Raw genomic sequence first — 15,795 nt, 5'->3', positions numbered from 1 at the left:
ATTTGAGCTGAAAATTAGCCTTTCATGTCATAAATCAAGCCAGTTCCAAAACCGTCTCCAAAATACTTGTTTGAAGGTAGTAGTGCAAGTTTATATACCAAAATCACAGCAAAGTTCAGGAAACTGCTACATTGTTGTACAAAAGAAAATTTAGCATGTTTGTATGCCTTACACCGGCTATTTTCACAAGATTTAAATAGACAACCAAATAGCCCTCAACTTACAGATTTAGTTGCAAATTGAGCAAAAACTGTATTTTGGAAAGTGAATTATAACACCCTTTCCAGAAAATTTACTCAGAACTTTCCATCTCATTGTATTTACAATGGTTGTCCATGCGAGAACATAGAAGATTGGTTTCACATTAAGAGATGAAATCAAGAGTTGATCTATCAAGACACCGCTAACAGCAATAGAGCAAATAAATGCCCAGATGACCAGAGCCAAAGCAATGTTGCTCTTGGCGAGGGAAATTGCAAGTCCGAAGGTCTGTCATTTCGTCTTTTTTGGTATTTTTAGTGTGTTTTAAAAAGTATGTGTTAATGTTCTCTGGTTTGTTTTATGTGGCGGGTGGGGGAGGTCGGGGAAAACATTTTTTCAATCTCACCTTGCCAGAGATGCGATTGTTTTCCGGATCGTATCCCCGGTTGCTCTGTGGCCTAACATCATTGAGCTGGCGGCCTTGCTCGAGACTGACTTTGAGCCCCACTGCGGGGCCGTGGACTTACCATCGGAGCCTGCGATCCCTTGCCTGGGATCGACGCTCCAACTGCGGCCTGCACATTTCAACATCGAGGAGCTCGCAGTCTCGGGCAGAGGCTGATGTCAGGAAGCTCCAAAGTCACAGAAGGTTCGACTAGCCCCGACCTGGGGTCCGATCGCCCCGGGGGGGGGGGGGGGGGGGGGGGGTGGAGCTGAGATCCCCTAGATGCGGGAGCTTGATCTCCCCCGAAACGGAGGGCTCGACCGCCGGCTATGGGAGCCAAGATCGCCCTGTCAACGGAAGGCTCGAGGCCCCTGACCGCGTGAGAACAAAGAAGGGACGAAGATGGAACTTTTTTTTGCCTACCATCACAGTGAGGAATGTGGAGGAGTCGCGGTGGTGGATGTTCATGTTAAAATGTATTTTGTTTGTTTTGGTGCTTTCATTGGTATGACTGTATGGCAAATTAAATTCCTCGTATGTTGCAAAATATACTTGGCTAATAAACTATGATTATGATTATTATGATTATTCAATAAGAAGCACCACATATCAAATGCAAAGCATGGTGAAAAACAGCCTAGGGCAGTGACCACTGGAAATTATACGGTAGACAGATTAAACCAAAGTAGAATATGCAAGGAAATAAAGTGACTGTTTTGATATTATCAATAAGGTTTGAATTGCAGAAATTTGATTTCACCACAATGTTGAAATGTGAAGACTCACCCTGTTGCCTTGGGGAAAAGTTAGGGAAGCTTCATGCTAACCTCAAAGCTTTGAAATAAATAAACAGATAACGCAAGAAAAACATTTGCAAATTTACATCACTCGTCTGAGAACAGTAAATTTTCTACTCAACTCCAAATGTACATAATTCTCCCGCTTATATTCAAGTTACAGCACGAGCAACTAAATTCCAGTTGCATTCACAAAATCTATTCTATAGGGTAAACGGTGCTGTAAGTACCAAATCAAACAGCAACTCTTTACATCTTTCACCCCAAATATCAGTTGACTACACAACAATTTGACACTAGCATAGGCAAGTGCAGTTTTGCATTTTATTGTGAATGCTTCATTTAAGACATACATGGCCAAAGTGCCATTAATTCTCATTTCTACTGGTAAAGTGCAGAATTACAGCGATTATCTGAATCCAACAACTTTCAAAAATGTCACCCTTCCTGTTCAACAGTAATGTGGATATTGTTTATCAGATACAAATTTCTGATGAAATAGACGGCAATTATAAAGACCCCTTGGGAAGCAGGCTAACTTCACACTAAAGAAAATAAATTTTAAGTTTGCTGTAAAAAGCTATTAAAAAAGACTTGCATCTTAAAACAGGGTTTCAGTAACTTGTGTGCACCAAAGTAGCTTATTACCCCCTCAGTAATAGACAAAAAGTCAAATACAGCAACTTCAAGGGAGCAGCCCTATTTTTATGCAAAAAAGCCCATAGGTACTTCCAATGGCAAACTATCTGAAATGCCTAATGCAGTTTGAAAAAAGTCTTTAAACTAAACAAACACTCAGAGGACCAGAAATATACCCAACATTCCAATCAGGTGCCAGGATCTGCATAGTGATGAGTTAACAGAGCAGTCTTTTCTCCAAGCCACTCTACTAAAAACTTAAAAGCACTTAAGGTATTGCTGATGTTAAAGCTGCAGAACAAATTATGGTCCAATGTGCAGGGTCAAAAAAAAAAAAGACAAAGCTGATTTTGTTTTAAGAAACTGAATATTGCATCAACACTAATTAGCACAAAAGGTTATAAAGGCAGCTGTAAAATACAATTCCACTAATGAATACTGGAACAAAATCAAGTTCATAGGTTGTTAGAAATGCAAACTATCAATCCCAATTTTAACCAAAAACAAAGCAGCATACATCTTCAGACATCCATTAAAATACTGATGAACAGATACGATATACTTTACACACATGCATTACCACAGTGCATGAACTGGGTGCAAGGTGATCAAGGCAGCAAAAACAACATGCAGTCAAATTTGACTAAAAGCTGCTGAATCTATTCAACATCCTTTAGGGTACAGATGTACTAAAGCACATGACCAATTTCTTCCCATATTTACAGACATTCAAAAAAAAAATGTTCGAATCATCTGTGAAGTAAAATGAAAGACTCCAGTTTTTCTGGAATCTGTCCTTCATACATTAATTGGTGTTTTACTATGGCACGGGCAGCAAGACATTGCAAAGTTGTGTGGTTGATCGGCTGGATCAAGTTTTTCCCCATTTCCCTCTCATTCAGCAAATCACAGGCTGTTTGTTTTTGGGAGTTTGTGGTGTCAAAGTGTGCACCCGCTTTAATTAGAAGATTCATGATTTCTGGATGATTGTTCTGTGCTGCAATGTGCAATGGACTGTTGTTTTCAAAATCTCTTGCATTGAGATCCGCTCCACACTCCAGTAACATTGCAGTGACCTGCAGAGATGGAAATTTACAAACGGGATAACGACCCACAGAAGTAGTATCTTTGTCAACTGCCAGATGAAGGGGGGAAAACCCAGTCTTTCCTCGAGAGTTCAGTTTTAGAAATCTGTAAATGGTTTGCCGCTTGAGATGTTCTTGTTCAGAGCTGCATTTCACCTTCTCTAGTAAACAAATTAGATGTAAGATTATTGACAGGGCTTTGCTCAATTGCATCAAGTCAGATGGGGCTTGTTCCTGCTTCATAGCTCTGTCTATTTCAAAGACACTTTTGCTCAATATTCCCATTAAATCACTGAAAGATACAGAGGTTCCCAAGACTCCTTTCGTAGGATCTTGCAGCATAAACGAAAAAAGTTCAGCGAAAGAAAGCAAACTGCTTGCTGTCATTGGACTCAGTGGATCTAGATTATTCTGTTGCATATCCAATGCATACTTCCACAAGTTGATGCACCTTTCAAAATTACCAGAATCAGCATATACAGCACCTCTGTATCTTATGTAGTAAGATGTATCCGGATGTGAAGGACCCAGTATTCTCTCTCTGATTAATAGTGCCTGCATCCTCATCTCATCTGGATCAGCAATCAATGCTTCCAACTCCTCTCCCGAGATTACTTCTTTGGCATAATCATAAGCCATTATTAACTGCTGGGGCTCAGGTTTAGCAAGTATATTAGCCCCATCATTGTATCGCATGTCCATAGCTTTCTTCCAATATTTCATTGCTCCTAATAAATCTCTCTTCTTGTCCACAAATGTAGCTCCTAGGAGCTCCAGAGCATCGATACGTTCAATTTTACTCGTCTGTGGGTGTTGAGTTAGGAAGTCCACAATGTTGGTATGACCAGTAACACTGGCAGAAAGCAATGGAGTCATTCCGTAACCATCCTTTTCCATTTTGGCTCCATATTTAAGCAACATCTTCATGATCTCCAGGCTCCCAGATTCAGCACAGTCATGCAACGCTGTATTTCCTTTATTAAAAAAAAGAGAAACATGAAGTCAAACTCACTAGATTCTGCTTTTAAAAAACATGTTAAAATAAAAATGTGAAGTTTTAATTATGCCGTTGTTTTCATATTGATAAAACGAATGAGAACTTTTGGGTTCAGTAAAACAAAATCTATAAGATTCCATGTGTGTACAACTTATTCTAGCAACCAGGAGGCAGCTCTAGCACCATTAGTGGAACCGAAAATATACAGAAACAAGGAACTGCAGATGCCCGTTTAATTTTAAAAATTGCTAGAGTAATTCAGGTCAGGCAGCATCCCTGGAGAACATGGATAGATGACATTTCAGGCCAGTGCCCTTCAGACTGAGCCAAAAGAACAGTCTGTTTTTGGTCAAGATCCCGCATCAGGACATAGTAGAGGAAAGACAGCTAGTACAATGGATTACAGAAAGAGGCGAGGACGGGGTTGGCTGGTAAATAAGTGGAACCAAAGGAGAAGACATGAATCCAAGGTAGACACAAAATGCTGGAGAAACTCAGCGGGTCAGGCAGCATTTCAGGAGAGAAGGAATGGGTGACGTTTCGAGACGAGACCCTTCTTCAGATGGATCCAGGTAGAGGAGGGAGAAGGGTGAATTTGGGAGATCATTGTATTGGTTAATAGGAAAAGACATAAGAAGGGGAAGGAAGAGAGCACATTTACGGTGAACTCCAGTTGCGTGGCAAAGTGCCGGGGACAGAGGTGGGCGAGTTGGGCTGAATGAACCAAGGCTCACAGGATTGGGTGGGCTTTGCGAAATGCGGAGAGTGGGGAGGGGAAAGATGTGAATGCTGGTGGGATTCCTTGCAGTGACAAAGAATGATGTGCTAGATGCAAAGGCTGGTAGGGTGAAGGGCATAGACTAAGGAAACCATCTGTCCAGGGGTGTGTGGAAATAACCACATACAGGAAATTGAGGAAGTGTGGGTGAGGGCTCCATCAACTACAGTGAAGGGAAAACCACATTCCCAACAAGGAGAACATTTCAGATATCCTGAAAAAGCCAGATCTCATCTTGAGAACAGATGTGTAGACAGAGAAATTGAGAAAAAGGGGATGGCATCCTTACAAGAAACAGGGTGGGAGATAATTGTGGCAGTCTGTGTGTTCACCATAAATGTCAGTAAATTTTATTAATTTTGTTATCATCTCAGGAGACAGAACAATCCAGAAAAGGGAGAGATGTCAGAAATGGTACAAATAAATTTGAAATAGAAATTCACAGCGAAGGAGATAAAATTGTCATGCCCATTTTCAGAGCTAAGGCTTTGATTTGTAAAAGTTGGGGGAAAAAGAGAGAAGATGTTTGGGTAAGTGCAAGGACTGGCAGGCAGATGACAGTATTGATGGAGTGCCGATGGTTGAGGCTTGATACGAGGCAACATACAGTTTATCCATTCATCTTTCTTCCCATCAGTTCTCTTGGTTTCCAAACACTTGCGCATTATTCCAACCACTTAACTTCCACACTCTCAATGCCAAAGAATAAATTGCAGTTTTTTCAGGAAAATCTGCAAAGTATTTAATAATACTGTAAACTTCCCAAATTCTAAGGGGGGGGGGGGGGTGACATTTATATTTAAAATTTTGTCAATTATTTTTATAGAATCCCACAAGTTAATGTTTCTTCCAGACGAAACATACGAGTGCACGTACGTTTCTTCCAGACGAAACATACGAGTGCACGTACAGAATATTATTTAATACACCTGAATTATTGCAGTCCCAAGCCTTCCAAAATGCACATTGCAAAACTGCAGCTTTTATTGATGAAAGAATGTTAAACTCAGATCTCAAGGATAACAAGTTTTTTTTACTGAATCAATTATTTCAAAAATTAGGAAAGAAAATACCAAATATACAATTTGGGCAATATAGTTGCATGCATACATTATATTGTCTACTTGGTCTTCTTACATAAGATGAATACTAATAGTGTAATTACCTATCAATACTCAAAAATGTAATATAAAAACAATTTGTATACATATTAAATTATAAAAATATATAATTTGAGTAGCTTGCAATATTATTAGATAATTTGCAGATCTTCCAGAAAATGTACAATACCCTACGGATTGAGAAAGTGGAACTTGAATAGTTGGAATAATGACTCCAAAATAGTATTTCATTTGTTTCCACCACTATATACACCTATATACACCAATGAAGTTGCTAACGTCACCTATCCAAGGACTAGTCCCAGAATATCTATCAAAATATAGGGTTCATTCCTGGATCACCCTCTGTAATGCATAAAGCAACACTGCTGGCACAGCCATTTCAGATGAATTTACTCATTTGCAAGTACCTTCTGATTTTAAAAAGAGGTCTATATTTTTCTGAAATACCTCCATTGCTTCATTAGGCCCATCTTTCTCGCCTTAGAGGGAGTACAGAGAAGGTTCACCAGATTGATCCCTGGGATGGCAGGACTTTCATATGAAGAAAGACTGGATAGACTAGGCTTATACTCGCTGGAATTTAGAAGACTGAGGGGGGATCTTATAGAAACATAAAATTCTTAAGGGGTTGGAGAGGCTAGATGCGGGAAGATTGTTCCCGATGTTGGGGAAGTACAGAACTAAGGGTCACAGCTTAAGGATAAGGGGGAAGTCTTTCAGGACCGAGATGAGAAAACATTTCTTCACACAGAGAGTGGTGAGTCTGTGGAATTCTCTGCCACAGAAGGTAGTTGAGGCCAGTTCATTGGCTATATTTAAGAGGGAGTTAGATGTGGCCCTTGTGGCTAAAGGGATCAGGGGGTATGGAGAGATACAGGTTACTGAGCTGGATGATCAGCCATGATCATATTGAATGGCGGTGCAGGCTCGAAGGGCCGAATGGCCTACTCCTGCACCTATTTTCTATGTTTCTATCTCCAAATGCTTCCCACAATGCAGGGCACTTCCAATAGTCTCCAAACATTTAAATATTTGTCTTTGTAAAAAGTATTGACAGCAGTGCTTTCAGCAGTCAACGTTCTGAGCTATGTAATTCTCTTCCATAGAAACATAGAAAACAGGTGCAGGAGGAGGCTATTCGGCCCTTCGAGCCAGCACCGCCATTCATTGTGATCATGGCTGATCATCCACAATCAGTAACCCGTGCCTGCCTTCTCCCCATATCCCTTGATTTCACTAGCCGCTAGAGCTCTATCTAACTCTTTCTTAAATTCATCCAGTGATTTGGCCTCCACTGCCCTCTGTGGCAGAGAATTCCACAAATTCACAACTCTCTCGGTGAAAAGGGTCCTTCTCACCTCAGTTTTAAATGGCCTCTCCTTTATTCTTAGACTGTGGCCCCTGGTTCTGGACTCCCCCAACATTGGGAACATTTTTCCTGCATCTAGCTTGTCCAGTCCTTTTATAATTTTATATGTTTCTATAAGATCCCCTCTCATCCTTCTAAACTCCAGTGAATACAAGCCAAGTCTTTTTTTCCTGATATGACAGTCCCGCCATCCCAGGGATCAATCTCGTGAACCTACACTGTACTGCCTCAATTACAAGGATGTCCTTCCTAAAATTAGGAGACCAAAACTGTACACAATACCCCAGATGTGGTCTTACCAGGGCCCTATACAACTGCAGAAGAACCTCTTTACTCCTATACTGAAATCCTCTTGTTATGAAGGGCAACATGCCATTAGCTTTCTTCACTACCTGCTGTACCTGCACGCCAACTTTCAGTGACTGGTGTACAAGGACACCCAGGTCTCGCTGCACTTCCCCCTTACCTAACCCCCTTTGAGATTGTAAATACCATCCTACCCAATTTTCTTACATTGATCAGTGCCAAATAAAATCTGATAACACCTGGAACACCACACTATAATAAATGCAAGCTGTTATGAAAGTATAACCATCCCCCCAAAAAAACAATGCCAAAATCTATGAAAAACATTAAAATATATATTTTGGGACGTGTCAGTTTATGACAAATCCAAATTTTGCACTACCAGTCTTTTTAACTCATTTGGGAACTACTAGCATGCCTTTTTTGTTAAAAGTGTGGTTGCTTGGCAAGTACCAACTCTATTAGACAGCACGTAAAACCAACGAACGATAAAGATACTACAATATATTGCTACGTCAGGATAAAGTCTCTTAAAGAAAAAAATCAAGGTCATTGGGTCCTCAAGGGCTTGTTGTCCTACATGTTACGACAGTGCGCTGATGGTTGACCGAGTAATTGGGTAAACTGAAATGGGACAAAAATTAAATGGGGACCTTTGCCTTTGAAACGGTTGTTGTAGCTCATTAATCAATGCAAAAAGAATCCCTAAAGCAGTCTGAAGGGTCCTGAACCAAAGCACCACCTATCCCATGTTCTCCAAAGATGCTGCTTGACCTGCTGGGTTACTCGACAATTTGGGTCCCACCAGAATCGTGCCGCATCAAGCAGATGTCGGGAATTTGGGAAGCAAATCCTTTGGCCTTGGTTATTCAGTCCTTTAACTACTCTTAGCAACATCCATTAAGCACTAGTCTACGGTCCAATTTCACCACCAGCCCAAAAAAAGAACACTTCTTTTGACATGAATTATCATTTTGACTATGCATCAGCCCATGTATTGCATCCAGACCTGATGCAGATAGCTCAACAAGGAAAGCTCAATAAAGTAGCCATTGACAGCGATGACAGCCAGTGATGCCTTCCAACAACTACAGCCATCTATCTTTCGGCCAGATACAACACCAAATGTGTTCTCCTAAATTTCAGATTTACTAAAGACTAATTATATTGGGGTTATTGATTTATTAAATTTGTTTATTATCATCTATGTGTTTTATATTTACATGCCTGTAATGCAAGAATATCATCATTCCGTTGTCAGAACATATGAGAGTTAAACACTTGACTGTCTCAACCCCACTTCAGAGCAGGGACAAAGCACACCAGAGTGACAACTAGTTGATCCGTGAGGGTCACTGGAGCTACTTCTACTTTAAATAATCTTAAGCAAAAATTATTAAACAAAATACATTAATGACTTAGACGAAGGGATTAAAAGTACCATTAGCAAATTTGCAGATGATACTAAGTTGGGGGGTAGTGTGAATTGTGAGGAAGATGCAATAAGGCTGCAGGGTGACTTGGACAGGTTGTGTGAGTGGGCGGATACATGGCAGATGCAGTTTAATGTAGATAAGTGTGAGGTTATTCACTTTGGAAGTAAGAATAGAAAGGCAGATTATTATCTGAATGGTGTCAAGTTAGGAGGAGGGGGAGTTCAATGAGATCTGGGTGTCCTAGTGCATCAGTCAATGAAAGGAAGCATGCAGGTTCAGCAGGCAGTGAAGAAAGCCAATGGAATGTTGGCCTTCGTAACAAGAGGAGTTGAGTATAGGAGCAAAGAGGTCCTTCTACAGTTGTACCGGGCCCTGGTGAGACCGCACCTGGAGTACTGTGTGCAGTTTTGGTCTCCAAATTTGAGGAAGGATGTTCTTGCTATGGAGGGCGTGCAGCGTAGGTTCACTAGGTTAATTCCCGGAATGGCGGGACTGTCGTATGTTGAAAGGCTGGAGCGATTGGGCTTGTATACACTGGAATTTAGAAGGATGAGGGGGGATCTTATTGAAACATATAAGATAATTAGGGGATTGGACACATTAGAGGCAGATAACATGTTCCCAATGTTGGGGGAGTCCAGAACAAGGGGCCACAGTTTGAGAATAAGGGGTAGGCCATTTAGAACGGAGATGAGGAAGAACTTTTTCAGTCAGAGGGTGGTGAAGGTGTGGAATTCTCTGCCTCAGAAGGCAGTGGAGGCCAGTTCGTTGGATGCTTTCAAGAGAGAGCTGGATAGAGCTCTTAAGGATAGCGGAGTGAGGGGGTATGGGGAGAAGGCAGGAACGGGGTACTGATTGAGAGTGATCAGCCATGATCGCATTGAATGGCGGTGCTGGCTCGAAGGGCTGAATGGCCTACTCCTGCACCTATTGTCTATTGTCTATTGTCTATTGTCTAAAAGCACCCACGATCTCAAAACTCACTAAGCTACCATCATAGCTCCAGTGACTAAAAGTTCAAAGTCCTATCCTGACCTTCCCCATTGTTGTGTCGGGTTTGCACATTTCCCCGTGACTGCTAGGGAGAGCAAACACAAAAAAGTATTTTATAGAAAGCGGTGGAGATTAGTCATTCCTTCTCTCTACTTATGATAAAAGATTTCTTCATATTTCACTAAATTAAGTTGTTATGTAAATAACCAAAGTAGTTTCAATAACTGTGAATTTTCCAATGACAGTGCAAGTTTTGCTTTATTACAAAAAAAGAGGTTGATTTAATAAATTACTATCACAAAATGCTGGAGTAACTCAGCAGGTCAGGCAGCATCTCAGGAGAGAAGGAATGGGTGATGTTTCGGGTCGAGACCCTTCTTCGGGTCTTGACCCGAAACGTCACTCATTCCTTCTCTCCTGAGATGCTGCCTGACCTGCTGAGTTACTCCAGCATTTTGTGAATAAATACCTTCGATTTGTACCAGCATCTGCAGTTATTTTCTTACATAATAAATTACGTCCAAATGACTTTTCAACTGGAAAAAGATTTATTCATATTTGCTTCAATGGTTTCCATAGATCTGGATCAGTAAGGAAATATTTGCTGCACCAAACACACACACACAGTATTCGAATACCCATATCTCCATACATCAATTGTACCGTTGATATCAAATGAAATGCCACAACTGAGTACAATCAAATCTGGGGCACTCCTACTCAAGAGATAGACCATTGCACATTGTAGACTTTAGAGCAAATTAATTCATAATGCACAATTTATCACAAATGCAAATCAATGCCTCAGACTTTTATCCATACATACATTTTCACTGTTGATTCTTTTCCCAGCAAGAGTTTTCAGCAAACCCTATTTATAACTATCACTCGAGGATATTCAAATGTTATCGTGGCCGACTCTTGAAATTAATCTCTGGTTTTATAAAAGTGAATCTATGTAATCTTAAGTAAAAATGATTAAACGACAGCACTCACGATCTCAAACCTCATTAAGTCCCAAAGTGGAAAGTTTCACTTTGTGACAGTTCACGTTTGGAGAAAGAGGTCAAAAACAGGCACAGATCTGCTCGAACAACCCTGGGCCCGCGGCAGAAAGGAGGGGAGTCATGGAGGAAAAAGGGAAAGAGAAGGGACCACGGGTCGGGAGGGAAAGAGAGAGAGAGACAAGGGAAGGGAGAGAGGGGGACCACAGGGGATGAGGAAGGGGCAGAGGAGGAGGAAGGGGCAGAGAAGGTCAGGGAGGAGGAAGGGGCAGAGAGGGTCAGGGAGGAGGAAGGGGCAGAGAGGGTCAGGGGAGGAGGAAGGGGCAGAGAGGGTCAGGGGAGGAGGAAGGGGCAGAGAGGGTCAGGGGAGGAGGAAGGGGCAGAGAGAGTCAGGGGAGGAGGAAGGGGCAGAGGGGGGCAGGGGAGGAGGAAGGGGCAGAGGGGGTCAGGGGAGGAGGAAGGGGCAGAGGGGGCAGGGGAGGAGGAAGGGGCAGAGGGGGGCAGGGGAGGAGGAAGGGGCAGAGGGGGGGAGGAGGAAGGGGCAGAGGGGGGCAGGGGAGGAGGAAGGGGCAGAGGGAGGAGGAAGGGGCAGAGGGAGGAGGAAGGGGCAGGGGAGGAGGAAGGGGCAGGGGAGGAGGAAGGGGCAGGGGAGGAGGAAGGGGCAGGGGAGGAGGATGGGGCAGGGGAGGAGGATGGGGCAGAGGGGGTCACGGGCCCCATCGCATCAGTACCTTTGACGCTCTTGCGATTGACATCGGCGCCTTTCTCCAGCAAGTACTTGGCGATGTCTCGGTGGCCCTTGTAGCAGGAGATCATCAGGCAGGTGTGGCCGTGTCTGTTGGCCACCTCCATGTCGGCGCGGTGCTCGATCAGATACTTGACGATGTCCAGGTGGCCGTCGAAGCAGGCGGCCCGCAGCGGCGTCGAGTTGGTCAGAGTGGTGTTGTTGACGGACGCGCCGTGCTCCAGCAGCGACCTCACCACCGACAGGTGGCCGTCGGCCGAGGCCGCCCACAGCGGCGGTGCCCCTTCGATCGTCTCGCCGTCGAAGTTGACAGAACCGCCGAGCTCCACGTCAGCTCCGCACTCCTCCAGTAAGTAGACCACCACGTCCAGGTGGCCGTAGCGGGCAGCCATTAGCAGCGCCGTGGCGCCGTTGGTTTTCTCGGCCGCCAACACCGACACCTCGTCGCGGTTCTTGGCGGCCAGCAGCTTCTGTAGCAGCCGCAGCTTGCCATCACGGGCCGCGTTGAACACGGCCGTCTTGAAGTCCATGGTGGTCGGGACCGGGGTGTCGGCCCGGCCCTGAAGTGAGCGCCTGCTGCCTGCCCGCCCGCTCGCGCGCGCGATCCCTCAACTCAGCCCAACGGCCGGCCGCTCGCTCACTCGCCCGTCCCTTCCCTTCCTCCCGGCCCCAGCTGCGGCCCCGGCCGGCGCCTCGCTGCCTCCCGCCGCACTTGCCGCAACTTTTTCCTCGAGTTTTCTTCGCCTCTCGCCTCCTTTCCGCCGGGGAGGTCACCGCGCGTTCATTTTATTTCCCGGATGGCCTTTCTCTCCGTCTCTCGGCAGCTGGTGTCAGTCTCGGCTGTAACTGGGCACGGTGCTGATCGCCTTCCCTTCACGGTGGCGGCGGCAGTAGCGCCCGGGACACTTGTCTTGAACCGCGGAGGGGCGGGCGGGCGAGCGCGAGTGACTTGCCGCGCGAGAGAGAGGCGGAGCCTCGTCGCGCTAACGTTACCGGCGGAAGACCGCTGCCTGATTGACAGGCCGCGCAGCCAATGAGGGCGGATGCCGCGGAAAGCAGGGGGTCCGGAAGGCGAACGCGACTCATTGTGACGCGTGGGAGATCCGGTTTCTATGGTGTCCAGGAGCCAATGGGAGCGTGTGAAAGGGCGGGGCTCCCGGGGAAAGGCGGTGTTTGAACACACTGTGCACGGCCAGCACCACCTAGTGTGCACGGCCAGCACCACCTAGTGTGCACGGCCAGCACCACCTAGTGTGCACGGCCAGCACCACCTAGTGTGCACGGCCAGCACCACCTAGTGTGCACTTCCCAACCACTAACTCTATCCATTTAGATGAAATGTGGAGGAACTGCAGATGCTCGTTTATGCCGAACATCGACACAAAAAGCTGGAGTAACTCAGCGTGTCAGACAGCATATGTGGAGAAAAGGAATAGGTGACATTTACATAGAGCTCTAGTTAGATAGAGCTCTAGGGGGGCTAGTGGAATCAAGGGGAGAAGGGAGGCACAGGTTACTGATTGTAGATGATCAGCCATGATCACAATGAAGGGCCTAAATGGTCTCATCATATCATATCATATCATATATATACAGCCGGAAACAGGCCTTTTCGGCCCACCAAGTCCGTGCCGCCCAGCGATCCCCACACACTAACACTATCCTACACCCACTAGGGACAATTTTTACATTTACCCAGCCAATTAACCTACATACCTGTATGTCTTTGGATATTTCGGGTCTAAAGAAAGGTCCCGAACCGACCCATCACCTTTTCTCCAGAGTCCAGAGATGCTGTCTGACCGCTGTTCTCCAGCTTTTTGTGTCCACTTTCCATTTATATGAAACTTTTGGTTCTATTTTGTCTCGAATTATATTCCCCTTTCTTGTCCAAAAAATGCTTACTGCAGCGCTTCCATCCAAGTGTTATTTCCTCGTATTGAGTTAACAGCAAGTATCAAGGCTTCCCCCTTTTTAGCAAACTGTTGCGGATGCGTACGGTAACATATTAAAAAGCTGGAGTAACATATTATCCTGATGAAATGTTTCCACGCATTTGGGGGATTTACTTTCATATGTTGTTTCTGATTACCTCACATGGAAGAAGGGTCTCGACCCGAAACGTCACCCATTCCTTCTCTCCAGAGATGCTGCCTGACCCACTGAGTTACTCCAGCATTTTGTGACTACCTCATATGGAATATACATTTTCTTCCACGTAGGAATAATTATAAAGGAACACAGACAGTGGCCGTTATTACTGCAAGAATATCTTTCTTTACCCGGACTTATTGTAAGGGAAATTCAAATCAAGTTGAGTTTATTGCCATATGTACAAATTCGGCGAGGTACAGATACAATTAAAAAATTGCTTCAAGCAGCACGGAGAGCACATAGACGCAGACAACACACACACAAATATAAATTGTACATACAATAAAAGCAAGAAAACTGCAAATAAAAAACAGGACATTAGTGCATAACACAATCAGAAAAAAACAGCAATGATAAGATCAAATTGTCTACTGGTAATTTCTGATTTTAGATTTATTTTATTTTCTCGATTATCTTTTATAGCATTTGAACCATCCAGAATGGAAAAACAGAATAAACTTAAAATAAAGGGGAGGCCATTTAAAACTGAGGTGAGAAGCAACTTTTTCACCCAGAGGGTTATGAATTTCTGGGATTCTCTGCCACAGAGGGCCGTGGAGGCCAAATCACTGGATGGATTTAAGAGTGTTAGATGGAGCTCGAGGGGCTAGTGGAATCAAAGGATATGGGGAGAACGCAGGCATGGGTTATTGATTATGGACGATCAGCCATGATCACAATGAATGCTGGCACGAAGGGCCGAATGGCCTCCTTCTGCACCTATTATCTATGTCTATGTTTCTATCTTCCAATATATTAAACTAAACCATTATAATTGTTATAACTTATGTCAGATCAATTATATTTTCCACCACTAATGTGTGTTTATTCTTGCTGATATACTGGTCTAAACTTGGGTCCTTCTCACCTATTTTAATAATGCAAGGGCAAAACTCTACATTTATTGCTAAACTGTACACGCAGGAAGATTAACATAAATAAATGATGTTATATCTATACTGCTATAAAATATCACAATATAATTATCTAAATGATTTACACTTTTTCTGGTCTAAGGTGCAGTTTTTTAGTAATCTTATGCTAAATATTGCTCTTAAAATTATCATGAGCTTAATGATCCTTGCCATTATTAAATGTAAATTATCCAGCAATCTCTGAGGAACACTGAATTGCAAACTTCCATGCTTTTAGCACTGCAAAAACTGCTTGCCACCCCTGACTGCCACTACACTTACCATGAGCGTAGGTGCATTAACAACTTACATATTGAACTTACCACTGAAAATTAGGATAAGTAATTAACAGCAAAGTCTTTTAATGAGATTTGTGTTCCTACAATATAATAATTCAACCTGTTTCATAAAGTTTGTGCATATTGTAAATAGTTCCGTTCTAACTCATTTTACATTCTTGTCTAATCAAGTGCAACTTTCCACAGAAGAGTTATTGTGGAATCTCAACATCTCAACGTTGACAGATTCAGAAAGTTTAGAACTTTCAAACTCAGAATTGCAGGTGAAGTCTCAAAGTTGCTTGTTTTACTCAAGTAAATATTCCTGATTCACAATTACCAGAAAGATTTAGCACTCCGTTTTTCTTTAATCTTGTCCAAGGGAATACATTCATGATCCACTGTTTTTCTTTAATCTTGTTAGATACATTATTGAATCCGTAATTGCTAAAATTTCAGATGCCCACATTATAAACTTGTACATGCTGCTGGTTAAGGAGCAAAATTAAATGAGAAAGTGTAATTATTTG

The 15,795-nt window shown here is 43.4% G+C and overlaps 1 protein-coding gene across 1 annotated transcript; it reads right to left on the bottom strand.

The window, feature by feature from the left end:
• Positions 1–1,132: 1,132 nt before the first annotated feature.
• fem1c (fem-1 homolog c) lies at positions 1,133–12,902 on the bottom strand. Its single transcript, XM_078396320.1, has 2 exons — positions 11,906–12,902; positions 1,133–4,141 (listed from the first exon to the last, which is right to left on the bottom strand). Exons 1-2 carry the CDS (start codon positions 12,447–12,449, stop codon positions 2,832–2,834), a joined length of 1,854 nt encoding a protein of 617 aa, XP_078252446.1. The 5' UTR covers positions 12,450–12,902; the 3' UTR covers positions 1,133–2,831.
• Positions 12,903–15,795: the final 2,893 nt, after the last annotated feature.

The sequence above is a fragment of the Rhinoraja longicauda genome, chromosome 3, assembly GCF_053455715.1.
Source record: "Rhinoraja longicauda isolate Sanriku21f chromosome 3, sRhiLon1.1, whole genome shotgun sequence".
Taxonomy (NCBI): domain Eukaryota; kingdom Metazoa; phylum Chordata; class Chondrichthyes; order Rajiformes; family Arhynchobatidae; genus Rhinoraja; species Rhinoraja longicauda.
The sequence above is the reverse complement of the archived record's forward strand: the minus strand, read 5'-3'. Positions and strand labels throughout refer to the sequence as shown.

Excerpts from the sequence above, each read along its gene's own strand:
- fem1c (XM_078396320.1), bottom strand. The coding sequence starts at position 12,449 with ATGGACTTCAAGACGGCCGTGTTCAACGCGGCCCGTGATGGCAAGCTG. Across the intron at positions 4,142-11,905 it reads CAATCGCAAGAGCGTCAAAG|GAAATACAGCGTTGCATGAC; the intron begins GTACTGATGCGA and ends TTTTTAATAAAG.